The sequence below is a fragment of the Lemur catta genome, chromosome 2 (genome assembly GCF_020740605.2).
Source record: "Lemur catta isolate mLemCat1 chromosome 2, mLemCat1.pri, whole genome shotgun sequence".
In the NCBI taxonomy this organism is placed as follows: Eukaryota; Metazoa; Chordata; class Mammalia; order Primates; family Lemuridae; genus Lemur; species Lemur catta.
Genome location: NC_059129.1, coordinates 44,140,939 through 44,164,909, shown reverse-complemented (window position 1 = coordinate 44,164,909; position 23,971 = coordinate 44,140,939). Strand labels below are relative to the sequence as shown.

Below are 23,971 nucleotides of genomic sequence, written 5' to 3'. Positions count from 1 at the left end.
CGCTGCTTTCCACTTAGTCTCTGTGGTCCTGCGGACGGAGGTCATGGTAAAGGAAATGCAGGCTTAGGGAAGCTGACTGCTTTTTAAAGGAAAAGAACTAGACAAACGTAATTCTCAAAGGCATAGGGCAATAGCCAGAGGAGCTGTGCCCCTGAGTGGGGAAAGGATGGTTCTGCAGTAAGTAGTGTTGGTACAATCAACTAGCCAAGTGGAGAAAAATAAAATTAGATTCCTACTTCACACCATTCATGAAAATAAATTCACAAATGTGAAAACTGAGTCATAAAACTTGTAGAATAAAATATAGAAGTAACACATCCAAGGTAATAGAAGAAGCACAGTCAAACCTAAGGGGACTGACACAGAACCTGCCCTCTCACCCGCTTGGCAGTCCTCTCTCATGGTCACTTTACACTGTAAGATGGCCCGGGGCAAGCAGGGACTGAAGGTGGAGTGTGGAATGAGGGCTGGAGTTGCAGCTGGGCCCCAAACACCCCACAGGAAGGGCTGTGGAGAGGCTGAGGGAGGAACTTCCTGGGTTACCACCATCACTCGGTCAGCAGGTTGGGCTCTGGTGATGTGCCGAGACCCCGTCAGGTGCTCAACAACGTTTGTTGAGGGTGTGTGGTGGCCGTTGCACTCAGGTGTGAAGAGGATGCGAATAAGACACTAGCAGCGAATGGTTGTTGAGGCGGGAGGGTTTTAGGGATCATCTAGTCCAGGCCTCTGTTTTACAGATCTGGAAATAGACACAAGAGAAGGGACTTTTCATTGGTATTCTGGCTTGAAACTCTGAGGGTACAGCCCGGTCGCTGGCCGTGCTGTAAGTAGCTAGCTGCTCTGTCTCTGTTGACATGAAAATCTTTTTAAAAATGGTTATCCCAGGCCAGGTGCAGTGGCTCACGCCTGTAATCTTAGCGCTCTGGGAGGCTGAGGTGGGAGGATCGCTTGAGCTGAGGAGTTCGAGACCAGCTTGAACGAGAGCGAGACTCTGTCTCTACTAAAAATAGAAAAAATTAGCCGGGCATGGTGGCGCATGCCTGTAGTCCCAGCTACTCGGGAGGCTGAGGCAGGAGGATTGCTTGAGCCCAGGAGTGTGAGGTTGCTGTGAGCTAGGCTGATGCCACGGCACTCTACTCACTCAGGGCAACAGAGTGAGACTCTGTCTCAAGAAAAAAAAAAATGGTTATCCCTCTGGCCACAAAACTCTATCCAGCCAGTGCCAGGTCCGGACCCCAAGTCCATCAATTGACCATTCAGTCACCATTAATTGCTCCATTTTTCTTGTGCAATGTCCTTGCACTGCAGTCTCTCTCAGAATGCCAACCCTGAATTCATCCATCCATTCCTGTCCCCTCCTATTTACGAATTGAGGCTGCTCAGAGAAAACCCACAGGGGCATGGTGGGTTCGTGCCTCCCCTCCACCCAGCCTCCAGTGCCACATGCCGATGGCCAGTGACTGCCACATTGACTGGTCGAAAGGCTGCTCATCTGTTTTCATCTGATTTCACTGACCCCCCTGTCCCCCAGTGTCCCTGGCCACACTTCTGGTTCTCTTCCTACACATAGCCATAACTTTCAGGGTAAAGTGCCACCTCCTTGGATTAGTACCCAGCATGTTTTGTAAGTTGGACCCCACCCACCCACCAGACAGATGTCTTGCCACTGCCTCACCTTTTCCCCCAGCCTCACAGGACGTTTTGCAGTTTTGCAAATGTATCCTGCGCCACTGCACTGTTTTACGATTCACACGTCCTGTGCCCTCCTTTGGGAAAGATCTCGGAGATCCTTCCCCCTAAGCTAGACTGTGTGTCCCCTCAGACGTGCGCCCATTCTGAAGCTGACTTCTGAAGGCAGGGAGAATCTCTCTCCATTGTTGGTGTCCAGCTGAGCAGCACAGAGCAGGTACCCAGGAAATGAAATGTGGATTGGAGCAAGCAAAGGGCCAAATGGCATTTTGGAGGTGTCCACCACACAAGGAACGGGTGCCCTGTGTCACCCTGTCCTCTCAACACTTCCCCACAAACACCCCTTCACTTCCCCCAAATCTGGAAGCAAATGCAAGATGCCCTCAGTAACCTGGTGCGGGAGACGTTTGGGGGAGTGGGGGAGAGCCACAGTACAGAGGTCCTTTCCTCTGGGGTAAGGGTGATACTCAACCCGTGTGGCACCCACTGGCCAATCACAACAAGCACGTGACAGAGGCCTGTCCTCTGAGGCCCCTTCCCCAGGACGGGGAGAGGTGCTTTTTCAGAGGGAGGAAACCCGTAGTTCCTGCTACTCCTGTTATCTCTCAGCTCAGGATCCTGTGAACTTTCCCAGACCTGGGACAGGAGCTAACGGGAGGCTGGCCACTTCCTGCCAGGCAAAGGAAGCCGAGATTGGGTTGGGGCTGAAATGAGGAGGGCAGTTATGGGGACCTGCAGATTGCAGCGCGGAGCTGACAGAAATTTGTTTTGCTTGGAGCAAAATCTCTCTGAGGAAGTTGTGTGAACCAATTACACAGCTAGTATTATTTTTCTTGTGCTTGCCGATTTACAAAACACTCTTCCATCAGTTGAGACAATTCCTTGAACACCTACTGCCTGCACGGGGCCAGGGCCCAGGCCCTGGGCCCTCACCTCTGCCCTGAGAGGCAGGTACTTCCATGCTCACCTTGTCGCTGGGGCAGCTGAAGCCTGGAGGAGACAGGGGGCCGTGGGGGAAATAGGCGGGGTGTGGGGCAGGTTTGGAAGGCAAAGGAAAGCCAGGATGAAGGACACACACCTTGCAAATATCGGGTGCTGTCAGGGGCTGGTCAGTGAGGGGCTCCCTCTGAAGCACCTCCAGGACCCACTTATCCTGCCTCACGCATGCCTTGGGGACAGGCAGGCCCGCCATGGGCAGCTCACCCCTGAGCCTTGGCCCTGCCCGGCTCCACCAAGCCCGTACCCCAGAATGGGGTGGGCGCCTAAGGCTGCCCCGGCCCCTGCTGCAGCCTCCCCCAGGGGCCGATGGGCTTCCAGCTGGCAGAGGCCGTGGAAGAATGGCCGGAGCGAAGGCTCAGACGTAGGAAATCACGGGCTGCACGGGGAACACGAAGTAATTTCACACACAAAAGTGAGCCAATGCAGGAAAGGTCGTGGAAGGAAGCAGCGTCTGGGCTTGGGACACTTTGGGCCAGCCTGGCGGCGTGGTGCTGGCTGCGAGATGCTGCTGCCGTCTCAGTTCCTCTTTCTTAGTGTATCTCCCGTGTCCCAATCCCTAGGGCTTAGTCTATGGACTCACCAGTCACTAATGGCATTAATTTGTTTCTAAAATAAATATGTACTGATCACCATTGAGTGCTCCATTCTTTTTTTTTAAGGCATTCTTTATCACATTTTTAAAAAGCTTCATTGAGATCTAATTAACAGACAATAAGCTGAATATATTTAAAATGCACAATTGGAGGTCTTGACCTATGAAGTGTTCACCTATGAAACTGTCACCACGACCAAGGTAACAGACATATCCATCAGCCCCAAAAGTACCTTTGCGTCCGTTTGTGCTCCCTCTCTCCTGACCCTCACCCCCAGCCCCAAGCAGACACTAATCTGCTTTCTGTCTAGAGTTTTCTATAAATGGAATCATCAAGTTTTATATATGTTGTTAGGTATAGATCAAAGTTGATTTTTTTTTTGCATGTAGATATCCAACTGTTCCAACACTATTTGCTGAAAAAGCTATCCTCCTATTCCTAGATTGCTAAGTGTTTTTATCATGAGTGTTGAGTTTTTGTCAAATGCTTTTTCTGCCTCCATTGAAATGATCACGTGGGTGGTCTTGTTCCCACCGTCACGTGGCCTAGGCTCATCCTTGCCAGGCTGGCCCAACGTGCCCAGACCCACTAACTACCCTTTGAAGCCTCAAGTCACTCAGAGTCCCTAATTCCAAAATGTAACTAATGACATCTACCTCATAAATAAGATTATTAGTAGACTGAAAGAACACACATGGGATATGTTACTGTCCTGTTGTCCACACTGGCCTATTAACGTATGACATTGATTTTCCTATGTTGAACCATCCTTGCATTCGTGGGGTAACTCCCCTTTGGTCATGGTATGTAATCATTTCTGATGTGCTATTGTATTGGATTTGCTGTAATAGTATTTTGTTGATCAGTTTTGTATCTATATTCATAAGGAATATTGGTGTGTAGATTTCTTGTGCAATCTTGTTCTCTGGCTTTGGGATCAGGAGAATGCTGGCCTCATAGAATGTGCTGGGAAGTATGCCCTCCTATTTTTTTGGAAAAATTTGAGTAGGATTGGTATTAATTCTTTTTTTTTTTTTTTTGAGACAGAGTCTTGCTCTGTTGCCCAGGCTAGAGTGCCGTGGCATCAGCCTAGCTCACAGCAACCTCAAACTCCTGGGCTCAAGCCATCCTCCTGCCTCAGCCTCCCGGGTAGCTGGGACTGCAGGCATGAGCCACCATGCCCGGCTAAATTTTTTCTATATATATTTTTAGCTGTCCAGATAATTTCTTTCTATTTTTAGTAGAGACGGGGTCTCGCTCTTGCTCAGGCTGGTCTTGAACTTCTGACCTTGAGCAATCCTCCCGCCTCGGCCTCCCAGAAAGCAAGGATTACAGGCATGAGCCACCACGCCCGGCCTGTTGGGAGATTTTGATTACTGATTCAATCTTTTGACTTAATATAGGTCTGTTGAGATTTTCTATTTCTTTTTGAATCAGTTTTATAATTGGTATGTTTCTAGGAATTTGTCCATTTCATCTAGATTATTTTATTTGTTGGCATGCAATTGTTCATAGTGTTCTTTTATAACCATCCTAATTTCCATAAAGTCAATAGTAATATCCCCAATAGTAATGTTTCTGCTTTTATTTCTAATTTTAGTTACTTGCATCTTCTCTCTCTTTCTTAGTCAGTCTAACTAAAGTTTTGTTAACTTTTCTGATCTTTTCAAAGAACCAACTTTTGCTTTCATTGATTCTATTTTTTTAAACTCTCTATATCGTTTGTGCTCTAATCTTTATTGTTTCCTCCCTCCTTCTGGCTTTGGGTTTAGTTTGCTCTTCTTTTTCTAGTTCCTTAAGGTGTAAAGTTAGGTTACTGATTTGAGATCTTTCGGCATTTACAACTATAAATTTTCCTCTGAGTACCACTTTTACTACAACCCATAAGTTTTAGTATGTTTTCAATGGTTTAAATTATTTTATAATTTTCTTAGTTGTTTCCTCTTTGACCCACTGGTTGTTTAAGAGAGTGTGTTGTTCACTTTCTACATATTTGCAGATTTTCTGTTTTTTGTTTTGTTTTAAAGACAGGGTCTCACTCTGTCACCCAGGCTGGGGCACAGTGACACAGTCATGGCTCACTATAACCTCAAACTCCTGGGTTCAAGTGATCCTCCCACCTCCACCTCCCAAAGTGCTGGAATTACAGGCATGTGCCACCATGCCCGGCCAATTTTCCAGTTTTCTTTGTGCTAGTGATTTCTAGCTTCATTCCATTGTGGTCAGAGAAGATATTTTATGTGAGCTCAATCTTTTTAAATTCATTGAGAATTCTTTTATGGGCTGATATCTATGTTAATAAGGGATATTGGCCTGTAGTCTTCTTTTGTGTCTGTGTCTAGCTTTGGTATCAGGGAAATAATGAATTAGAATGAGTTAGGAAGTACTCCCTCCTCTCATTTTTTTGGAATAGTTTGAGAAAGATTGGAATTAATTTTCCTTTAGATGTTTAGTAAAAAAATTCACCAGTGAAGTCATCTAGTCCTGGGCTTTTCTTTGTTGGGAGGTTTTTTTAATTGATTAAGATTTGGGCCAGGTGAGGTGGCTCACGCTGTATTCCTAGCACTCTGGGAGGCCAAGGCAGGAGAATCACTTGAGCTTAGGAGTTTGAGACCAGCCTGAGCAAGAGCAAGACCCTGTCTCTATCAAAAATAGAAAAAATTAGCTGGGCATGGTGGTGTGCACCTGTAGTCTCAGCTACTCAGGAGGCTGAGGCAGGAGGATCACTTGAGCCTGGGAGTTGGAGGTTGCAGTGAGCTATGATGATGTCACTGCACTCTACCTGGGGGCAACAGAAATTCTGTTTAAAAAAAAAAAAGATTTTGTTTTGTGGCCTATTGTCTATTGTCTATCCTAGAGAATGTTTCATGTGCACTTGAGAAGAATGAATGCTGTGGTTGGGTGGAGTATTCTGTATATGTCTGTTAGGTCCAGTAGGTTTATCATGTTTTTCTAGTCCTCTATTTCCATATTGATCTTCTACCTAGGATATTCCATTCATTATCGAAAGGAAGGTATTAAAGTCTCTAACTATTATTGTAGAACTTTCTATTTCTAGAAAAATACTGCATGTTCTCACTTATATGTGGAATCTAAAACAATCAAACTCATAGAAGCAGAGAGTATATTGGTGGTCACCAGAGGACACAGGGTAAGGAGAATGGGAAGATGTTGGTGAAAGAGTCCAAAGTTATACTTAGACAGGAGGAATAAATATTTAAAGAGGCAGATATGTTTAATTAGCTTGATTAAATCATTCTACATGATATACATATAACATCACTTCATAACCCATAATCACATATGATTATAATTTGTCAAAAAAATAAATAAAATTTCTTTAAAAATAAAAAGTAAATAAATAAATTTGGGAGGCTGAGGCAGGAGAATCACTTAAGGTCAGGAGTTCGAGACAAGCCTGGGCAACATAGCAAAACCCTTTCTCTACCAAAAAAAAAAATGTTTTTAACTTAGCCAGGAATGGTGGTGCATGCCTCTAGTCCTACCTACTAGAGAAGCTGAGACAGAAGGATCACTTGAGCCCAGGAGTTTGAGACTACAGTGAGCTATGATCACACCACTGCACTCTAGCCTGGGTGACAGAGCAAGACCCTGCCTCTAAAAAAAAAGAAAAGAAAGAAAATAATGCTGCTACAAACACTTTTGTATACATTTGTTGAAGGCACATATTTTCATTTTCTTTTTATGGGTGTGAAATTGATGTATCATTACTAGGTTCATATTTAAAAGTATAAGAAAATTTTAACTGTTTTCCAAAGTGGTTGTACCATGTCACACCACCAGTAGTGACACATGAGAATTTAAGTTACTCCCCATATTCTAAAAATTAAATCCCTTTAATTCTATCTAAAAAAAATAGTAAACTATTTCTTTAATTCTGTCAGCATTTGCTTCATATATTCTAGGACTCTGTTGTTTGATGTGTATGTGTTTATAATTGCTGTATCTTCTTGATGAATTGATTCTTTTATCAATATAAAATGTCCTTTGTCTTGTGTGGCAAGTTTTTACTTAAAACCTATTTTGTCTACTATTAGTATAGCCATTTTCGCTCTTTTGGTTACTCTGCATGGTATATCTTTCTTCATCTTTTCACTTACAACTTATTTGTGTCTCTGGGTATAAAGTGAATCTCTAAAGCAACCAACATATACTTGATATACTTGAACTTTTTTAATTAACCATTTGAACCTGGGACTACAGGTAGCTGGGACAACAGGTGCATACCACTGTGCCCAGTTTATTTTTAATTTCTTGAGGAACTTCTATACTGTTTTCCATAGTGGCTGCACCATTTTACACTCCTATGAACAGTGTACAAGGGTTCTAATTTCTCCGCATCCTTATCAACACTTGTTATTTTCTGTTTTTTAAAAAATATACATATTGTTTTTTTAATTTATTATTTTAAAATAATCCATCCTAATGGGTGTGAAGTGGTATCTCATTGTGGTTTTGATTTGCATTTCCCTAATTATTAGTGATGTTTAACATCTTTTCTTTTGCTTATTGGCCATTTGTATGTCTTCTTTGGAGAAATGTCTGTTCAAGTCCAGTTGGATCATTTCAAAATCCATTCCAGGTGAGCATCATGGGACGTGCCTGTAGTCCACAGGAGGCTGAGGCAGAAGGATCGCTTCAGGGTCAGGAGTTAGGAGCTGCAGTGCACTGATTGTGCCTGTGAATAGCCAGCACACTCCAGCCTGGACAACATAGCCAGACCTCCAACTCTAAAAAATTTAAAAAATTAAAATAAAAAAATCCATTCTGCCGATCTCTCTTGCGAGTAGTAAAATGTAATTAATATAAATTTACCATTTTAATTATTTCTAAGTGTACAATTCAGTGTCATTAAGTATATTCACAATGTTGTACAGCCATCTCCAATCACTGTCTTTTAACTGGTACATTTAATCCATTTACATTTAATGTGATTACTTATATTGAAGGACTTCTGCCTTCAAGCAGAGTGGGTGACTCTGATGTGACTTCTGCCACAGTGTTGTTCCATATGTCCTATCTTTTTTGTTTCTCAATTCCTCCAATACTGCCCTCTTTTGTTCTTTTGTGTTTGATTTTTTTTTCTAGTGCAACATTTTTTATTTCTTCTTCATTTCCTTTTCTATATATTCTTTATTTGTTTTCTTAGTGGTTATCATGAGGATTACATTAACATCCTAAGATAAACACCCTACTTATTGTCAAAAACCATGGAGGCCAGAAACCAGTGGGATGATATATTTACAGTACTAACAAGAGAAAAAAAAAAACAACAGAAAAAACCTTGTCAACCAAGAGTTGTATATCCAGCAAAACTATCCTTCAAAATGAAGGAGAAATTGAACAGATAATTCCAGATAAACAAAAACTAAGGAAATTTATTTCTAGTAGACCTGCTCTGTAAGAAATGCTAAAGGAAGTCCTCCAGACTGAAACAAAATGGCACTGGATGGTAACTCAAAGCCATACAAAGAAATAAAGATTACTGGTAAATGTAACTACATAGGTAAATATAAAATGTATGTATTATTATAAATAATACCTATTATTATTTTATTTTTGGTATATAACTTTTTCTTTCCTATATGATTTAAAATAAATGCATAATTATAAGTCTTTGTTAACATAACCACAATATATAAAGATAAATTTGTATCAATAGCAACATAAAGGGAAGGACAGAATTGGAGTAATATACATTATTAAAATTTAGCTGGTATCTGTTCCAACTGATTATTATAAATAATTCTTCCTCTTCCTTTTCTTCCTCTTCTTCCATTTCTTCTGCCTCCTCCTCCTCTTCTTCCTATTCTTCCTCTTCCAGATGAAGTCTCACTATGTTGCCCAGGCTGGCCTGCATTTTGCCTAAGTTGCTAAATTTATAGGCATAAGGTTGCTCCTAATAGTTCCTAAATAGTCTTTTATTATCTGAAAAATCTGTAGTTATGTCACCTCTCTCATTCCTGATATTCGTGTCTTCTTTTTTCCTGATCAATCTGGCTAGAGAGCTAGAGATTTATAAATTTTATCGATCTTCTCAAGAAGCACCTTTTGGTTTCATTGATTTTTCTGTTGTTTTATAATTTTTTAAATTTCTGCATTGATGTTTGTTATTTCTTTTCTTCTGCATACTTGGTTTTTATTATCTTTTTGTGACAGGGTCTCACTCTCTTGCCCAGGCTAGAGTGCAGTGGCATCATAGCTCACTGCAACCTCAAACTCCTGGGCTCAAGCTGTCTTCCTGCCTCAGCTTCCTGAGTACCTGGGACTACGGGTGTGTGCCACCATGCCCAGCTAATTTATTTTATTTTTTTGTAGAGACGGAGTCTTGCTGGTCTCAAACTTCTGGGCTCAAGCTATTCTCCTGCTAGGATTACAGGTGTGAACCACCACACACGGCCCATACTTTGGTTTTAAGTGATAGCTGAGGTCATTGACACAAGACCTTTCTTTCTTTCTTTCTTTTTAAATAGAGGTATTTAGTGCTAAAAAATTTATCTCCATTTTAGAGACATCCCACAAATTCTGATATGTTGTTTTCGTTTGCATTCAGTTTAGAATATGCTTCCCACTTCCTTGTTGGGTGAAGACCAAGCTCTGGCAGAAGCCTAGGGTGGGTGGTCTCCCTGTTCTCCAGACTCAAAGGCCTGAGAGCACCAGGAGATTCACCTGGAATTCCCAGACTCGGGCATTTCTTTCATTCCTTTCCCTCTATCCCTGATTCCCTGCCACAGTCAGAGGGTGGTGTCTGGAGGCAATAGATTAAAGTTCCCATCTGCCCTCTGGTTTCCAGTTGGGTAGGCCTCTGCGCCAGACTGGCCCTCATCCAGCCTGCTCTGGAAGGGGCTGAGGAAACCTAAGGCCAGACCAAGTGACCCCCTATGTCCCCACCATTGGCTGCCTCTAACTAGTAGGGCCTGGCTCCCAGAATCTCACACATGCCCCTAAGGGTTCTTCTGGCAAGAATAAAGAACAGGATGACCTACGTACCTTGTCCCCATTACCACCTGATGACCCAAGGAGGGCTTCAGCTTGGTTCAGCTGCCACAACCTTGATGTTCTTGGGTGGTTTCCATCACCGGGCAGTGAAGAGTTTTCCCAATCATCTGTGATTTTGGAGGTTAGGGGGGTAGAGGAAGGCCTGCTACAAAACTATATATACACACATACATAAATCATACCTATGTACGTGTACACACACACGTTATGTTTGAGTAACTGTAGATTCACATGCGTTTGTGAGAAATAATACACAGCTCCCTTGTACACGTTGCTTAGTTTACCCCTTGGTAACACCTGACAAACACAATCAACCAGGATAGCGACATTGGTAAACGGCACCAGTCTTACTCAGATTTCTCCGTTTAATTATGTGTCAATTTAAAGATCAGACCACGAAAGCTCCGACCCAAGTTTGCCGATTTAGCAAGTTGCCTGTGACCCAGGGAAACTTCACCCCGCTACTCCGTCTGGGTGCCCCACACCGGAAAGAGGTGAACAGGAGGAGACATTCAGGGCACACTACGTGCGAGGCTCCTCACCCATGGCATCGTTTAGTCCTCACAGCAGCCTGTTTCACAAACGGCAAAACTGAGGCGCGAGAGGGCGGCGGGCCTGGGGGTCCCGTGGCTCGGCAGGAGCTCGCCGGGCCGGCCCGGCTCCACCCTTGAGCGCAGCCCGGGGCCTGCTACAAACGCTAACGGAGACCGCGTGGGCTGCACCTTAGAGCGCGTCGGGACCCTGCACCGGGGCTTCGGCCACAGCGGTGGACGCGACGGACGCCCGGCCTCGCGGCCCGGGGGACGCCGGGAAGGCGCGCCCCCGCCCCGCGCGCTCCCCGGCGCCGCGCGGCCCTCGGCTGCCCCCTGCCGCCGCGGGGAGGCCCCAGCGCGGGCGCGCTGCCCTCGCGCCGCCGCCCCCCGCCTCCGGATTGGCGGCTCCCGCGGCTCCGGGCCGCCCGCCTCCCGCCACTGGATTGGCCACGCTCGGCCGCCGAGGCCCCGCCCATTTCCCCGGGTCCTTTGATCACGCGCCTGCCGGCTCTTCCGGGGCCCCAGAGCCAACCGAGGGCGTCGCTGTCCCGGCTGCGGCGGCGGGAGGTAAGGCATGGTCAGGTCGGCCGGGCTGCAGAGCGCCGCACGGGTCCACGCCTCGGGGTGCCGGGATTCCAGGATGTCCGGGCGCAGGGCGGCCCCTCCGCGATCCCCCAACACCCCCCATCCCTGGCCTGATCCTCCCAGCGCCGTGAGAGCTACCTCCTGCCTGGCGGTGCTGGCCCGCATCCTAGAGGCGGCCCTCCCCACCCTGGCATACCCCCTCGGCCTGGGACGGTGAGCATGCGACTGGGAACGGGCAGTCTGGTGCCCCGTGCCACACGGACACGGGGTAGGTAGCTCATACCTCGCCCTCTGATGGAGACCCAGGCGAACCCGGGTCCGAGACCTTGGGCCACCTACGTGCAGCCGCCCCAGGATGGTCTCCTTGCTTCTGTTGGTGAGGGCTGACCCTCTCCACCTCCGCCTGTCAGCTCGGGCCAGTAGAGGAGGGACCTGGGCGGAGCCCCGGGTGGAAACCGGAGGGAGGTGACATCATCTCGAAGAGACAATCCAGCTTTACTCACTTGTGTCCACCTTGGCACACGAGACCGATGGTGGAAGTGTTCGAACTATATATCTGAGGTGACACCAGCGACAAGGAGGGCATAGAGCCCATGGCCAGAAGTGTGGGATTGGACCAGGATGGACGCCAGCTTCTTCAGATGCTCCCACCTCGCCCCTCGGCTGCAGCGCAGGGCCTTCCTGTGTTAGCCTGATCTCTCCTTTCTGCTCCACTGGATAGGTGCTGGCAACCCAGTGGCCCAGGAGGTCTGGGGCAGGAGCTGGGAACCTGCACCTCATCTTTCCCCGGAAGTTGAGACGTGCCAGTATTTGACCAGCATCGGATGGAGGGATAGGAGCTAGCCAGGACTCAGGGCCCGGATCAGAGCTTTCCCCTGCACCCTTCCTTCCACCCGCGATCTGCTAAGAGTCACTGGAGGGTTACACCCAGTGCTTTCACCTGGAGGATCCGCTTCCCAGTGTTTGACCTGGGACCAGTTTTCATAGATGTCCAGCCCTCGGGGAGGGATCCAGAGTCTGGCTGTCACCCTGTGTGCAATCGATAACCTCCCTTCCTCCTCCCCAGGGAGCCCACTGGAGGCGCCCTCCCGAGGCACCACTGCCCATGCTGACCACCCAGCCCTCCTGCTGCCGATGTCATGAGTAACACCACAGTGCCCAATGCCCCCCAGGCCAACAGCGACTCCATGGTGGGCTATGTGTTGGGACCCTTCTTCCTCATCACCCTGGTCGGGGTGGTGGTGGCTGTGGTAAGGAGCCCCCACATACACACAGAGACACCCACACCTTTGCTGTGGCCGAGGCTGGGTGGGCCTGTCCTCCTGTGAAGGGTGTGAAGGTGGGGCCCCTCTGGCTGTGGGGCTTCCTGGGCTCAGCAGCCTCCACGGTGCTGTCTCTGTTCCAGGTGATGTATGTGCAGAAGAAGCAGCGGTAAGTGTCCCTGGCCGCAGTTCTACTCCCAGCCGCCGACTCGTGTTCTGCTTACATTTCTTCCCATAGGATCCGGGTTGTCTGCGCAGTTGTAAGATGTCCCTCAGCCATCCTGCTACAAGCCTGAAATTTGTTTTCCCTACCCAGCCTCAGTTTACTCATTGGGGAGAGGCCCCTTCATACAATCAGGCTTGTATTTTTGGAGCCACAGTATGTCCCAAAAGGCACCCACTGTTAGTGCCCCTCCCTGGGGTAGGGAGTGGAAACCAGGCAGTCAGGTGTTTGATGAGGGTCGTGGGGGGCCCCCTGGGCTGAGACCCCTCCTCACTCCCCAGAGTGGACCGGCTTCGCCATCACCTGCTCCCCATGTACAGCTATGACCCTGCTGAGGAGCTGCATGAGGCTGAGCAGGAGCTACTCTCTGATGTGGGAGACCCGAAGGTGAGCGCTCTGGGGGTGCAGACTCAGGCAGAGGTGGGGGCGGCCCTGTTCTCACCCATCCTGAAACCAGAGCCCTCAGTCCCCCCCACTTGGGCTGTGACCATAGTGAGTGCCTCCTCCAAGTGCTGTGGACTCCCAGGGGCCAGAGCCCACTGTGGTGTGGTCTCAACAGGTGGTACACGGCTGGCAGAGCGGCTACCAGCACAAGCGGATGCCCTTGCTGGATGTCAAGACATGACCGGACACAGAGCCTTGAGGGCCTTGGGATGTCCAGGGCCCTGCGTTCTGCTTCCCCTCCCACTTGCACTGACCCAGCTTCCCTTGCTGGGTACCAGGTCGCCGTACCCCCTCCTCCCAGCAGCACCCACTGCCCAAGCGCTGCACATCAGCCACGCCCTGCCTCACCGACCTAGGCCTTCAGCCCTCCATGGGCGTGGAGCCTGCCACCTGCCCCCCAGGCACCAACAGGAGCTTTTCCTTCCGGGGTGGGAGTGGGGCTGGCAGTCGGTTTTGGTTTCTCTAGCCCTCCTGGACTTGGCTTTGGCATAAAAGTACCTGAGAGGGCTTTTGAGTTGTCTCCATGCTGACAGGGCAGGGATGGGATGTATAGCATTCAGTATATATATTTTGTAAATAAAATGTTTTGTGGCGAGGGGTGTGGTCAGTTTCACTGAGCTGACTGCAATGCTGCTTGTCCTCCCTCCCCAGCCTGGGGCAGACCCCCTCCCAAGGTGGACCCCCACCCACTGCACCCTTGGTTTTTGCCCCACCTATCCCACTCTTGGATACACATCAGACTTCAGTCCAGAAAAGGATATTTTTTTTTATTCAAGTAACTGCAAATAGGAAACCAGAGGGGAGCCCCAGGCTGGGACAAATAATGGCTACCCCCTCCCCGACAGAACAGGGGGAGGAGGTGGCCCCTACACCCTTCATGGTCAGTTTGGGCCCCCTCCTCACTCTGCTGCAGCATCCTAGGGGCAAGGCCCCACCTTCCCTGGGACTGGGGTGGTCGGTAACCCAGCCTGCTGCGCCCCAGCCCCCCTTCCCCACAAAGAGCATCTTGGGGGAGGGGAATGCGGGCAGAACAGAAGGCAATGAGGATGACCATTTGGCGCTGGTAGCAGCAATGACGGATGTCGAAGAATGGAACATGGAACAAAAACAACACAACTGTCCAGAGGTAGTTTGTGAACAGAGGAAAGATGGAACCAGAACCTTGGGGGCTGGGGAGGAGCAGGAGGGTTGGGCAGGGGCAGGGCCAGCTCCTTGTTATTAGTGCCCCAGTGCAGGGTGGGAGCAGGTGGAGTACAGCAAACAGACCCAGCCCAACTTGGGTGGCCGCCACAGGGAATCTGGGCCTCTCCTGGACAAGGGGGACTGCACCTCCATCATTCCAACAGGTACTCAGATTCCAAGCTGAGGGCAAGGTGGGCTGGGGCCCCTGTGCAGAGGGGGAGGGGACTCATCCCTCCTGCCTTCCTTCCTGTATCCCAAAGGGGGCTGTCCAACCTAGTGTACAGACAAGGGACGGTGGGGAAGGAAGGAAAGTGGGTGAGCCCCGCGTGGTGACAAAAACACAGGCTGGCTGAGGGCATCCTGGGGGCCAAGCACCCCCCTCCATTGGCCACACCTGCTGCTGCCAGGACAGTGGAGTGGGACGTGCCAAAATGAGATGGGGCTTGGGCCCCTTTTAAGGCCAGGGGAGCCCTCCCAGGCCCCTCTATGGGAAGCCAGAGGGAACAGTGGAGGAGCAGAGAGGGGGCCCCCAAACCAAGAGCCCAGAGAGCAATGTCCCCACCACCAAGGGAGCGGACACGCGGCAGGCGCAGAGTGCGGCTAAGTGGGACGTTAGCCTTGTCCAGGAGGGCGAGTGTGTGCACGGGCGGGAGGGGGCTGGGAACTGAGGCCAGGGGAACGCTGCCCCCCACGCGGCCCACAGGGGCCCCGCAGCGGCTGGTGTGCTGTAGTGTGTGGAGGTGAGGGCGGGGGGGGCTGGCGGGCAGAGGCAGTGGTGATGGGGGGCCTGGGGAGGGGCAGTGGGAGCGGAGCAGAGCTGTCCAGTCCCAGAAAGAAGCTGCTCCTCCGTGATGGAGCAGGCGGCACGCACGGTCACTGCTCCTCCTCTGAGGATTCCTGCGAGATGCCCTCCTCTTCCTCCTTCTCCTGTGAGGTGGGCAGAGCTGTAAGTGCGAGCTCCGGCCCGGCCCCCTCCTCCTCCACCCCCAGAGGCTGGCCCCCACGCCCCCTGCACTCCCCGATCTCTGGAAGGGGGATGAGTCAGGGCTGAGTGTGCCGGTGACTCAGCAACCTCTACGGCCGGGTTTCATTCATAAAAAGGACGAATTTAAAAGGAGGAAAAAAACCCCACACACATTCTGCTCTCACCCAGAGCCAGAAGCCAGGCCCCCTCGGCCCTGCCCGCGGTGGGGGCAGGAGGGCAGGGCCCAGCGCACGCGAGGGGACGGCTCCGCACGGGAGGGAGGCCAGGGAAGGGACACGGGAAGGAAGTGGTGGCTGGAGGGCACATGAGCCCCCTGGTGGGTGCAGGGGAACCAGGTGGCCTTATCCCACAGGAGAGCCCGGTGGCCGAGGGCTGACCCCAGGCCAGGGTGGGGAGGAAGGGGAAGTGTGTGCCGCCGGGGCTCACTCACTGGGCGGGAATGTCGGGACACCACACATGGGGCTACAGCCCCCGTGACAGGCACAAACTCCAAAACAACTTGTTTCCTGTTACTCACTCGTGGGGCCTGGCCAGCAGCACCCCCTAACCCCCACCCCCACCCCAGTGGTGGCTCAGCTCGAGGAATGAGCGAAAGCCTTGGAGTTGAGGGGGCAGGTTAGGGTAAGAAACTGCCAGGAGCTGGAAGGCTGGTATGGCCCTAACCGCAATGTACCCCTAGAGGTACCCGTAGTCTCCTGACTCAACCGCCTAGCCCCCACCAGCTATTTGGGGGCCCAGAAATGGAGGTGCTTTCTGTGAGCAACTCCCACCCAGCAGTGACCCGGCCCAGGCCTGACCTCCCAAGAGGATCACAGTGAGGACAAGCCTCACTGCTTCCTCCTGTGGCTTTCATCTCTGTGATGGAGGGACAGACTGGATGACTCCCGAGAGTCCTAGTGGTTCTGAGTCTGTCCTAGGAGCAGAGGGAGGTAGGAACACCCCCTCCACTAGAGATTTGTACCCGGGACCCCTCACTTCTCATGGGCACAGCCCTTTCGAAGCCCTGGGCAACACCCTCCCACCCCGGGCACCGTCCCCACTGTTCTTGGCCCCGCAGGCCAGGGAGAACAGTCTTTCCACGGCCGGTGCTTAGGGTTATGCACCTGTGTTAACACCCTCCCCTCAGAGCCAATGAGGGGAGCCCCAGACTCTGCTTCATCACCTACCAGTTTTTTGGGTCTGCCCCTTGGTTTCCTTCCTGGAGTTGTGGTGGTTTTCTAGAGGGTTAGAGAAAATATCCCCTCAGTCAAAACTGCTCAACGGCGGTCACCCAATGACCAATGCCTGGGGCGGTGGGGGGAGCAGACCTGCCTACCTCTGTCCAGGGCAGTCCAGGACTCGCACCCAGCAGGTCCACCCAAGCCCAGCTGGCGATGACTGGCCAGCCACACTAGCCCCCCTCAACATACACACACGCCCCCTACTCCCTCCTCCCCCCATGACTCAGAGGATATGAGTCGTGTCTTAGAAAAAATAAAATAAAAAACAAAACAACTTTTCTGAAAGCCTGATGCCACTGTGAATCTGGCCTCTGCTGCTGTCCCCACCCCTTCAGGCTCCAGGGCACCCAAGGGCAGAAGGTAATATTCTCAGCCCAGGGGTCGGCAGAGAGGCCTCCACTCTGCCCACTCTGACTTTCTCCAGACCAGGACTTTCTCCAGCTGCAGGACTTCTGCCTTGATTTCCTTGTTGTCCTGGGCAGGACCAACCCCATATAAGTGAGGCCTCAGTCACCAGCCAGCTTTCCCCAATTAGCAAAGACACATAGCCACCCCTGTGCCAGGGAAAGGGGTGCGGAGTCAGGACAAGCCAGACCTCCCCCGAGCCGTGGCCATGGAGAAATCACAGGGACCTTTGCTCCACATGTGCCCAGCAGTGGCCCTATCTCAAGCCTCACCCGGGTCTTGGCAGCACCCTTGTTTTTGCTTCCCTTTGGTCGGCCCCGAGGTCTCTTAGGTGTTGGCACTTCGCTGGGCTCCTTCTGCAAAGACAGATGGGGCAGTCAGAGACACAGTCACCACCTTCTCAGCACCTCCAGGAGACAGAGCCCCCTCTGCTCCACCCCAGCAGGGTCAAGTCAGCAAGAATCACTCGACCCAGGAGTCCACGTGAGCCCCGGCGGCAAGCCCTTCAGGACCCAGGGCCTCAACGGGACCATCTTTGCAAAGCTCCTCTTCACCTTCCCCTTGAGTCCCTGGGGGTTTCTGAGACAACAAAATGGTCAGAAGACCCTTGGGAAGTTGTCACAGGGACAGAAAGACAATGTTAGGTGGCTCTACCTAAGGCCCAGTTCTGCCATGCATCTTGAGGACACCATGCTGGAGCCTGTTTCCTCACCTGTAAATGGTGACGAGACTTACCTTGCAGGGTGTTATGAAAGTCAATGTGTGCAAGTATCTAGCACCAGGCCAGGACCGCTGCCACCCGTCTAGATAACTTGCCCACCCCTCTAGATGATTTGGCTGGAGACTGCTGGGGATGCAGCCAAGGGGGAAGGTCCAAGGACCCCTCCTAGGATGTCTCCAGGGAAGAAGAATTATGCTTGGACCCCAGAGATCCCTGCCATTGTTGCCACTGAAATTTTAATAAGCTCAAGACAGAATAAAAAGCTTCTGCATAATGCATAGAAGCTAGGCAGTAAAAGCCTGGCAGCTACTGTTTCCCAGGGCAGCTGCCCATGGGCTGTTTATGATAACCATGCTCCAGTAACCCAACACGGTTCCTCCCATGACCACAGGTAACAGGCGAGGGACAGGCTAAGAGGAGGACAAGTCCCCCAACCCCTGGCTCTGAAGGTGGCAGTTGAATGCCACCAGACTCCTCACAGCTCATGTCTCCTTAAGGCCCAGAGACTCGCCAGTACAGACCACACTCCACCTCACAGGTGGGAAAGACCTGCAGGTGCAACTCTGCCTGGAAGTGTAAGGGGCAAGGATCAGCTTGATTCCTGCTCTCACCTCTTCTCTTCCCCAGCCAAGGTTAGTGACTGGGCTTCTCCGGCCAGCCCTCGAGTGGGGGACAGCTGCCTCTTGGGAAGCAAAGATCTCACCACGAAGGCCCAGCTGGCCACGCTCCCTAGGATGCCCCACAGCGGCAGGAAGGCTGTCTCGCCCTGTGAGATCTTATGTGGGGAGCAGCACCAGGGCTCTGAGGGCCACTGCCAACAATTCCCCAACATTTTTTACTTCTTGGGCTTCAATTTCCATTGAAAGAACCAGGGGCAAAGCCCATTCCAAGACTACCCAAAGTGGACCCAAAGTGTGGCCTATGCATGAACCAGCCTGGATGACAGGTACAGAAATTGACAGTAAGTCACTTAGAAACTTTTACAGCAAACTGACAGTAATTTTATGTGCACTCATTTTCATTTGCTAATTCATTGGTCCACAGTATACCAGAAAAAAAAAAAGTGGGTGGTTTACCCCACGGCATAGGCATTGGCTTCAGAACCCACCTTGAATATCTGGGCCCCAGCTCTCTCCTGGGGTCTCGGGAGGACCTGACCAGCGTTACACATGGGGCAGGAGCACACACAGGTGGGGAGGACACGTAAACACAAACAAAGGAATGATTCTGCACCCCCCAGCATGTTCCCAGCTGCTGAGACATCAGGCCCCTCCCTAGCCCAAAAGGGTACCCCCGAGGCAAAGATTCGGACACCCACCTGACTCCCTACCAGCGCTGTCCCGGGACTCACCGGAGGCTGCTTGCGCGGCCTGCCGCGGCCCCGCTTCTCAGTGCCGTCCTTTTCCTGCTTGGAGGCCAGGGGCTGGCTGGACTTCGAGCTCGACTCGCTCATCTTCCCTCCTCTTCGGAGCAGGTGGAAGAGTGATGGCTGGGATGCTGGGAGACGGGAAGAGTGGATTTAAACAAACATCTCGCTCTGGCCACTTTCTAACCCCTCACCACCCCTTACCCTCAAGGCACACTGCAGGGAACTGCCGGCTCCCAGTGGACCCCAGGCCTCCACCCTGCTCAGCATGGAGGGGGTCTGCCACCCCAGCATGCTGCCACAGGGTGGGGCAGGGCCGTTGGCCCTAATCAGCTCCTTATCTCCTCTTCAGAAGGGCTCTTTGTTGTCCTGCCTGACACCACCCCACAGGCTCCGAGATATAGCCAGCTCAGACCCAGCTGCATGGGTGGGGCAATAGGTGTGGGCACGGTGGGGGCTGATATATCACCAGGACCCCCAGCTGCCCTTTCTTTAAGGGGAGCCCAGACAGTTCAGAGGGGACCAGAAGGAAACTGGAAAGAACGAGACCTTGGGATCTGGCAGCCATGGCCGACAATCCCCTGCCCACTCGCTGACAGGCATGGTCCAAGCCTCAGAACTAAATGCTAAAAGGCAAAAGCGTCAATCACACAACCAGGGTTGGTGCCCACCCACCAGCTTCTCCTCTGCTCTGAGGGTAAAGTCCCCATTCAGAGATGAGGATGGCTGACGGAGGAAGATGGCTGGACCTGCTGTGGGTAGGGTGGGAAAGGAAAATGGGTCCAGAGCTGAAGGGTGTCCTCCTCTCCCCTTACCCCTGGCTCTGCCCACGTACAGTCAGACGGGCAGGGAATTCTCCAGCTGACACTATCCCTCCTGACAGACCCTAGCTGGCCCCCTGCGGCCCTGGCAGGGCTGACCCTAAAAGCTTCTTGGTCCTTTTCTAGCATCTTCCTTCTTCTCAGAAGCCTGCTGGGGTTTAGTTCACCCCATTCATTCTGAGTTTACCTAATACCTCCTGCTGCAAGGAGGGTCTGCACTGTGTTATTCGGGAACAGCGAGGGTCCTACATTACCTCCATCCCACTCCTTACCCCCAAGTTACAGACTGATGAGATTCAAGAGACCTACAGGGACACTTTCCCAGTGATCAATCCCTGCCTGCCCCTGGTAAAAGGCGGGCCCAGCAGCTCCACTTCTGAAAGCCTCCCAACCCGTGAGGGGGGGGTAACGATGGGGCATCTGACCACCTCTGCAGACTGCTTCAAGGACCAAACTAGGTTAATAGTTTAAAACAACGTAAAGAAACCTTCACCCTACCCAAAATAAGAACTAGACCATTTGAAAATGATTTTTCTTTCCTCTTTTCAGCTTTTGAAGCAATTTCTAATTTTAACCCAATGAGAGGAAAAAACATTTTCACAAACTTGTGATTTTTGGAGGGCCTGAGCTCCCCGCCCCCCACTGCCTCCCCAACCCCAGCCTCAAGCATCTAGAGATCTTCCAGACAGCAAAACTTTGTCTGGTAATTACTCTATTTTGTAATATTTTAGATTTGGAGACCCTCTTAAACAAGGTGGTTGGTGATTTATCCTGCTCCATCATTAGTGGCTTGGTCTGCTCTGTAATTATAGGCAGTGATTAGAATCTTATATTACACCACAGGTCCCCCTTCAAACTAAACATCAAAATTAATCAGCTAAATGAGTGCTGACCTCACATGAGGTCTGCCCGAGGCCCCTCACGGAAGGGGTTCGAGTTGGGCAAAGCCAGTCTGGAATCCCTGAGAGCCTGTGCCCGCCTGCCTGGGGATCCTGGTGGGTCTCCCTGGGAGCCCTACTTGTACCATCTGGTGTGTTCCCCATCTCCTGCTGCTGGGGACCCTTTAGTCCACCCCTCCCCCACAGCCGACCCCCCAGGAACTGAATGAAGGCCTAAGGCCCTCATGTGAGGCCAAGAAACGCTGTCTCCTCCACCTGTTTCTGAACACCACAGGCCTGTCCCGGAGAAGCCACATTTAGGGCCCAAACCCAATCCCTCAGTTTGCACTGAGCCCTCTGGGGCCTCAAGCCTGTCTCCGTACACCTCTGCGAGCTCCTCGAACGCCTAAGGACTCTGCAAGAATTACCCTGGGAAATCATCATGGCCTTTACTTTAAAAATTAAATAAATAAAAGGTAGCCCCGAGAAGCCTGATCAGCTGTCCAAGGTCACACAGCAAGTTGGCTAGCAGGATGGAGTAGGTTCCCGGTGGCCCTTCCAGCCCGCCACTTTGCTTCCCGCCTAGAGGCTGGTTTAAGACCCTGTCGCATCCTGCTCCAGAGCCGGACCTAGGGTGACTCTGCAAGTGTCTGCACCAGGCCGTTGCAGGCCGACCGGCGGGACTAGGGGCCAAGACGCGCGGGGGGAGGGGCGCAGGCCACTCCTGCAGGCGCGGGAAACCAGCGCACCCCGACCGCATGCACCGCCACGCGGGTGCACCGGCCCCACTTCCTGCCAGAGGGGGCACCCAAACCCGCCTTGGGGCAGGAAACCTGGCGCGCGATGGCGCGGGGGAGAGGAAGAAAGCCCCCTCCCGCTGCACGCCCTCCCCGCAAAATAGAACCCCAGGAAAAAACAGAAACGGGGAGTCAAAGGGACTAGTTCCAACAGAGCCCAGCAAAGCAGAGAAACCAGTTTGTGGGGGCGGAGGGCAGGCCCGGCCCTGGGGGCGGAGGAGGCGCGGGCCAGGCCAGAGGTGGGGTCGGGGTGAAGCCCCAAACCCAGGCCCGCGATCCGGCCTCATCTGCGTAGGGGACACCAGGCGAAATACCGAGACGGAGGAGGGCCGAATTTCGGGGTTCCTTCCCATCCCCCTCACTTCCAGAACTTCCCCAGGCTGCAGGGGGCGCCGACCCCCCACTCTCTCGCGGCGCCGCAGCCCGTGCCTCTCCCCGCCCCGGGCTCGGGCGGGAGCGGCCGCCGCGCGAGGTGCACCGGGCTCCGCCGGGTGCACAACTCGCGCTCGCCGCAGCCGCGCGCCCCCTCCCCCACCGCGCGCCTTTCCCGGGTCCCCGCCCCCCGCAGGGCGTCCGCGTCGCGGGGGAAGGGGTGCGGGCGTCCTCCCCGCGCCGCCGGGCCCCGCCGCCCGCCCCCGCGCCGCGCGGCCCTCCCCCGCCGCCGGCTCGCGCCGCCCCGGCCTGGGAATAAAGCCGGCGGCGCGCGCTGCAGCCCCGGGCGGCTCGCAGGAGGGGCGGCGTGCAGGCGGGGGTGCGGGCGCCCCCCTCCGCCGCCGCCGCCGCGGGCCCCGGGGACGACTCACCGCGAGCTCGGCCGCCGGCCTGCGGTGCGCGCTCCGGGCTGCCGGTAGCGACGGTGCTGGGCGCTGAGGACCGGCCTGCCTCCGCCGCGGCCGCCGCTGGTAGCAAATGCGGATCTGAAACCGGGGAGAGAGCAAAGGCGCTCAGAGACCGCCGCCGCCGCGTGCTCGCCGCCCAGGCCCCCGCGGGGTATTTATATGTCACATCCAGGCGGGGGGACAAAAATATTCCCCCTCCCCCGAAGGATGGCGAGGGGCAGGAAGCTGGGCACGGCCCGTGCGCGGCCTCAATAAATAAATAATTTAATTAAATTATAGATATGAAAAAAAAGAAGCCACCAGAGCGGCCGCGAACTCACGCCTTCTTGGAGCCGCGCCAGCGCCAGAAATAGCCCCGGCTCGGAGTCCCAATTAGAGGAGCGCAGCCCCGGCTCAGGGGAGCTTAAAAAGAGCGACCCAGGGGCAGGGGGGACGGGCCCGCCCGCGCCAGCCGTGTCACTGAGGGGGCGGGGCCAATGAGTCCGGGGATTTAAAAGGGCGGCCGCCCGCCAGCCGCCGCCGCGCGGGTGGGTGCTGACGGCGGGGAGGGGCGTGCGGGAGGCCTGAGCTGCGAAGCCAAGGGGACAGCCCACTCCTCATGGTCCCGCGCCGAGAAGATGCCGGAAGGGCCACGCAGAGGAGTCACGAAGGAGCTTTTCACGGGGGAGAGCTGGGCGTCCTTCCTCCCTGGAGCAGGGGTTCCGGGGGGCGTCCGCTCTGGGGTCTTCTGGGCGTGTGGTCTGCGCCCCTTAAAGCGTGCGGGGGCGGGCGGGCATCCACGTGGGCCGAGCGGGTGCAGGGAAACGCGCTAGTTGGGAGAATTTTGCGGCCTACACGCCTCCCCCTTCGCCCAGATAGACGGCGCGTAGATTTCCCCGGGGCGGACAGGTGTCAGCATGTGCATTTCAGTGTCAACCTGCGTGTGGCTAACTGGTGCAATACAAGTCTTGTGAAATTCAAACGTGAAACTTGTGAAATCCAAAGTGTTTTGGTTTATTAAAGGCCACGAGCGAACCACAGTCAAGGTGGAGCCTTCAAGCGAAACAAACGATTGGTTCGTTTGCAGGTATACCCGAGGGAGTGTTCATTGCTTTAGGTGACCTGGATGGTGTTTTGGAGGCTCGCGGTCCCACTTTGGGCCCTGATCCCTTTCGTTGTGCCTTAAGAATAAAAAAGGGTGGGCCAGAGGTCGCCTGGAAGCGCTTTGAGGGCAGGGAGTGCGTACGCGCGCACACCCGCCACGCCGGCCCGCCCGGGGCCCGGCCCAACAAAGACTTGTTGCGCGGAGCGAGGAGGAAGCCCAAGTGGGAAGATGGCGGGAGGCGGTGGGGAGAGAGGGCGCAGTCGGGGCGGCGCGCCCTGCAGGCCGGCCCGGGCCTTGTCGGGCGCACCTCCCGGCGCCTGTCCCT

At 52.9% G+C, this 23,971-nt stretch overlaps 2 protein-coding genes and 1 long non-coding RNA gene across 7 annotated transcripts; 1 reads left to right on the top strand and 2 right to left on the bottom strand.

Moving 5' to 3' along the window:
- Positions 1–280: 280 nt before the first annotated feature.
- On the bottom strand, positions 281–10,392 carry LOC123632831. The gene is made up of 2 exons (XR_006733480.1): positions 10,293–10,392; positions 281–739 (listed from the first exon to the last, which is right to left on the bottom strand). It is a non-coding gene; the product is annotated as an uncharacterized LOC123632831 (long non-coding RNA).
- Positions 10,393–11,271: 879 nt separating this feature from the next.
- SMIM29 (small integral membrane protein 29) lies at positions 11,272–13,620 on the top strand. Of its 3 annotated transcripts, XM_045543524.1 has the most exons (5): positions 11,272–11,401; positions 12,486–12,669; positions 12,825–12,850; positions 13,186–13,291; positions 13,464–13,620. In XM_045543524.1, the coding sequence occupies exons 2-5, from the start codon at positions 12,559–12,561 to the stop codon at positions 13,527–13,529; spliced, it is 309 nt and encodes a 102-aa protein (XP_045399480.1). In that variant the 5' UTR covers positions 11,272–11,401; positions 12,486–12,558; the 3' UTR covers positions 13,530–13,620. The 3 variants fall into 3 exon arrangements, with proteins under 3 accessions (XP_045399480.1, XP_045399479.1, XP_045399481.1); XM_045543523.1 differs by lacking the exon at positions 11,272–11,401 and having other exon boundaries at positions 11,408–12,669; XM_045543525.1 differs by lacking the exon at positions 11,272–11,401 and having other exon boundaries at positions 12,577–12,669; positions 12,825–12,941.
- A 474-nt stretch (positions 13,621–14,094) lies between these two features.
- Positions 14,095–23,091, bottom strand: HMGA1 (high mobility group AT-hook 1). 3 transcript variants are annotated; one of them, XM_045543521.1, is made up of 6 exons: positions 22,883–23,091; positions 22,527–22,640; positions 19,180–19,358; positions 17,413–17,496; positions 16,682–16,732; positions 14,095–15,457 (listed from the first exon to the last, which is right to left on the bottom strand). In XM_045543521.1, exons 3-6 carry the CDS (start codon positions 19,312–19,314, stop codon positions 15,404–15,406), a joined length of 324 nt encoding a protein of 107 aa, XP_045399477.1. In that variant the 5' UTR covers positions 19,315–19,358; positions 22,527–22,640; positions 22,883–23,091; the 3' UTR covers positions 14,095–15,403. The 3 variants fall into 3 exon arrangements, with proteins under 3 accessions (XP_045399477.1, XP_045399476.1, XP_045399478.1); XM_045543520.1 differs by having other exon boundaries at positions 22,863–23,000; XM_045543522.1 differs by having other exon boundaries at positions 19,213–19,358; positions 22,883–23,000.
- Between the last annotated feature and the right edge of the window lie 880 nt (positions 23,092–23,971).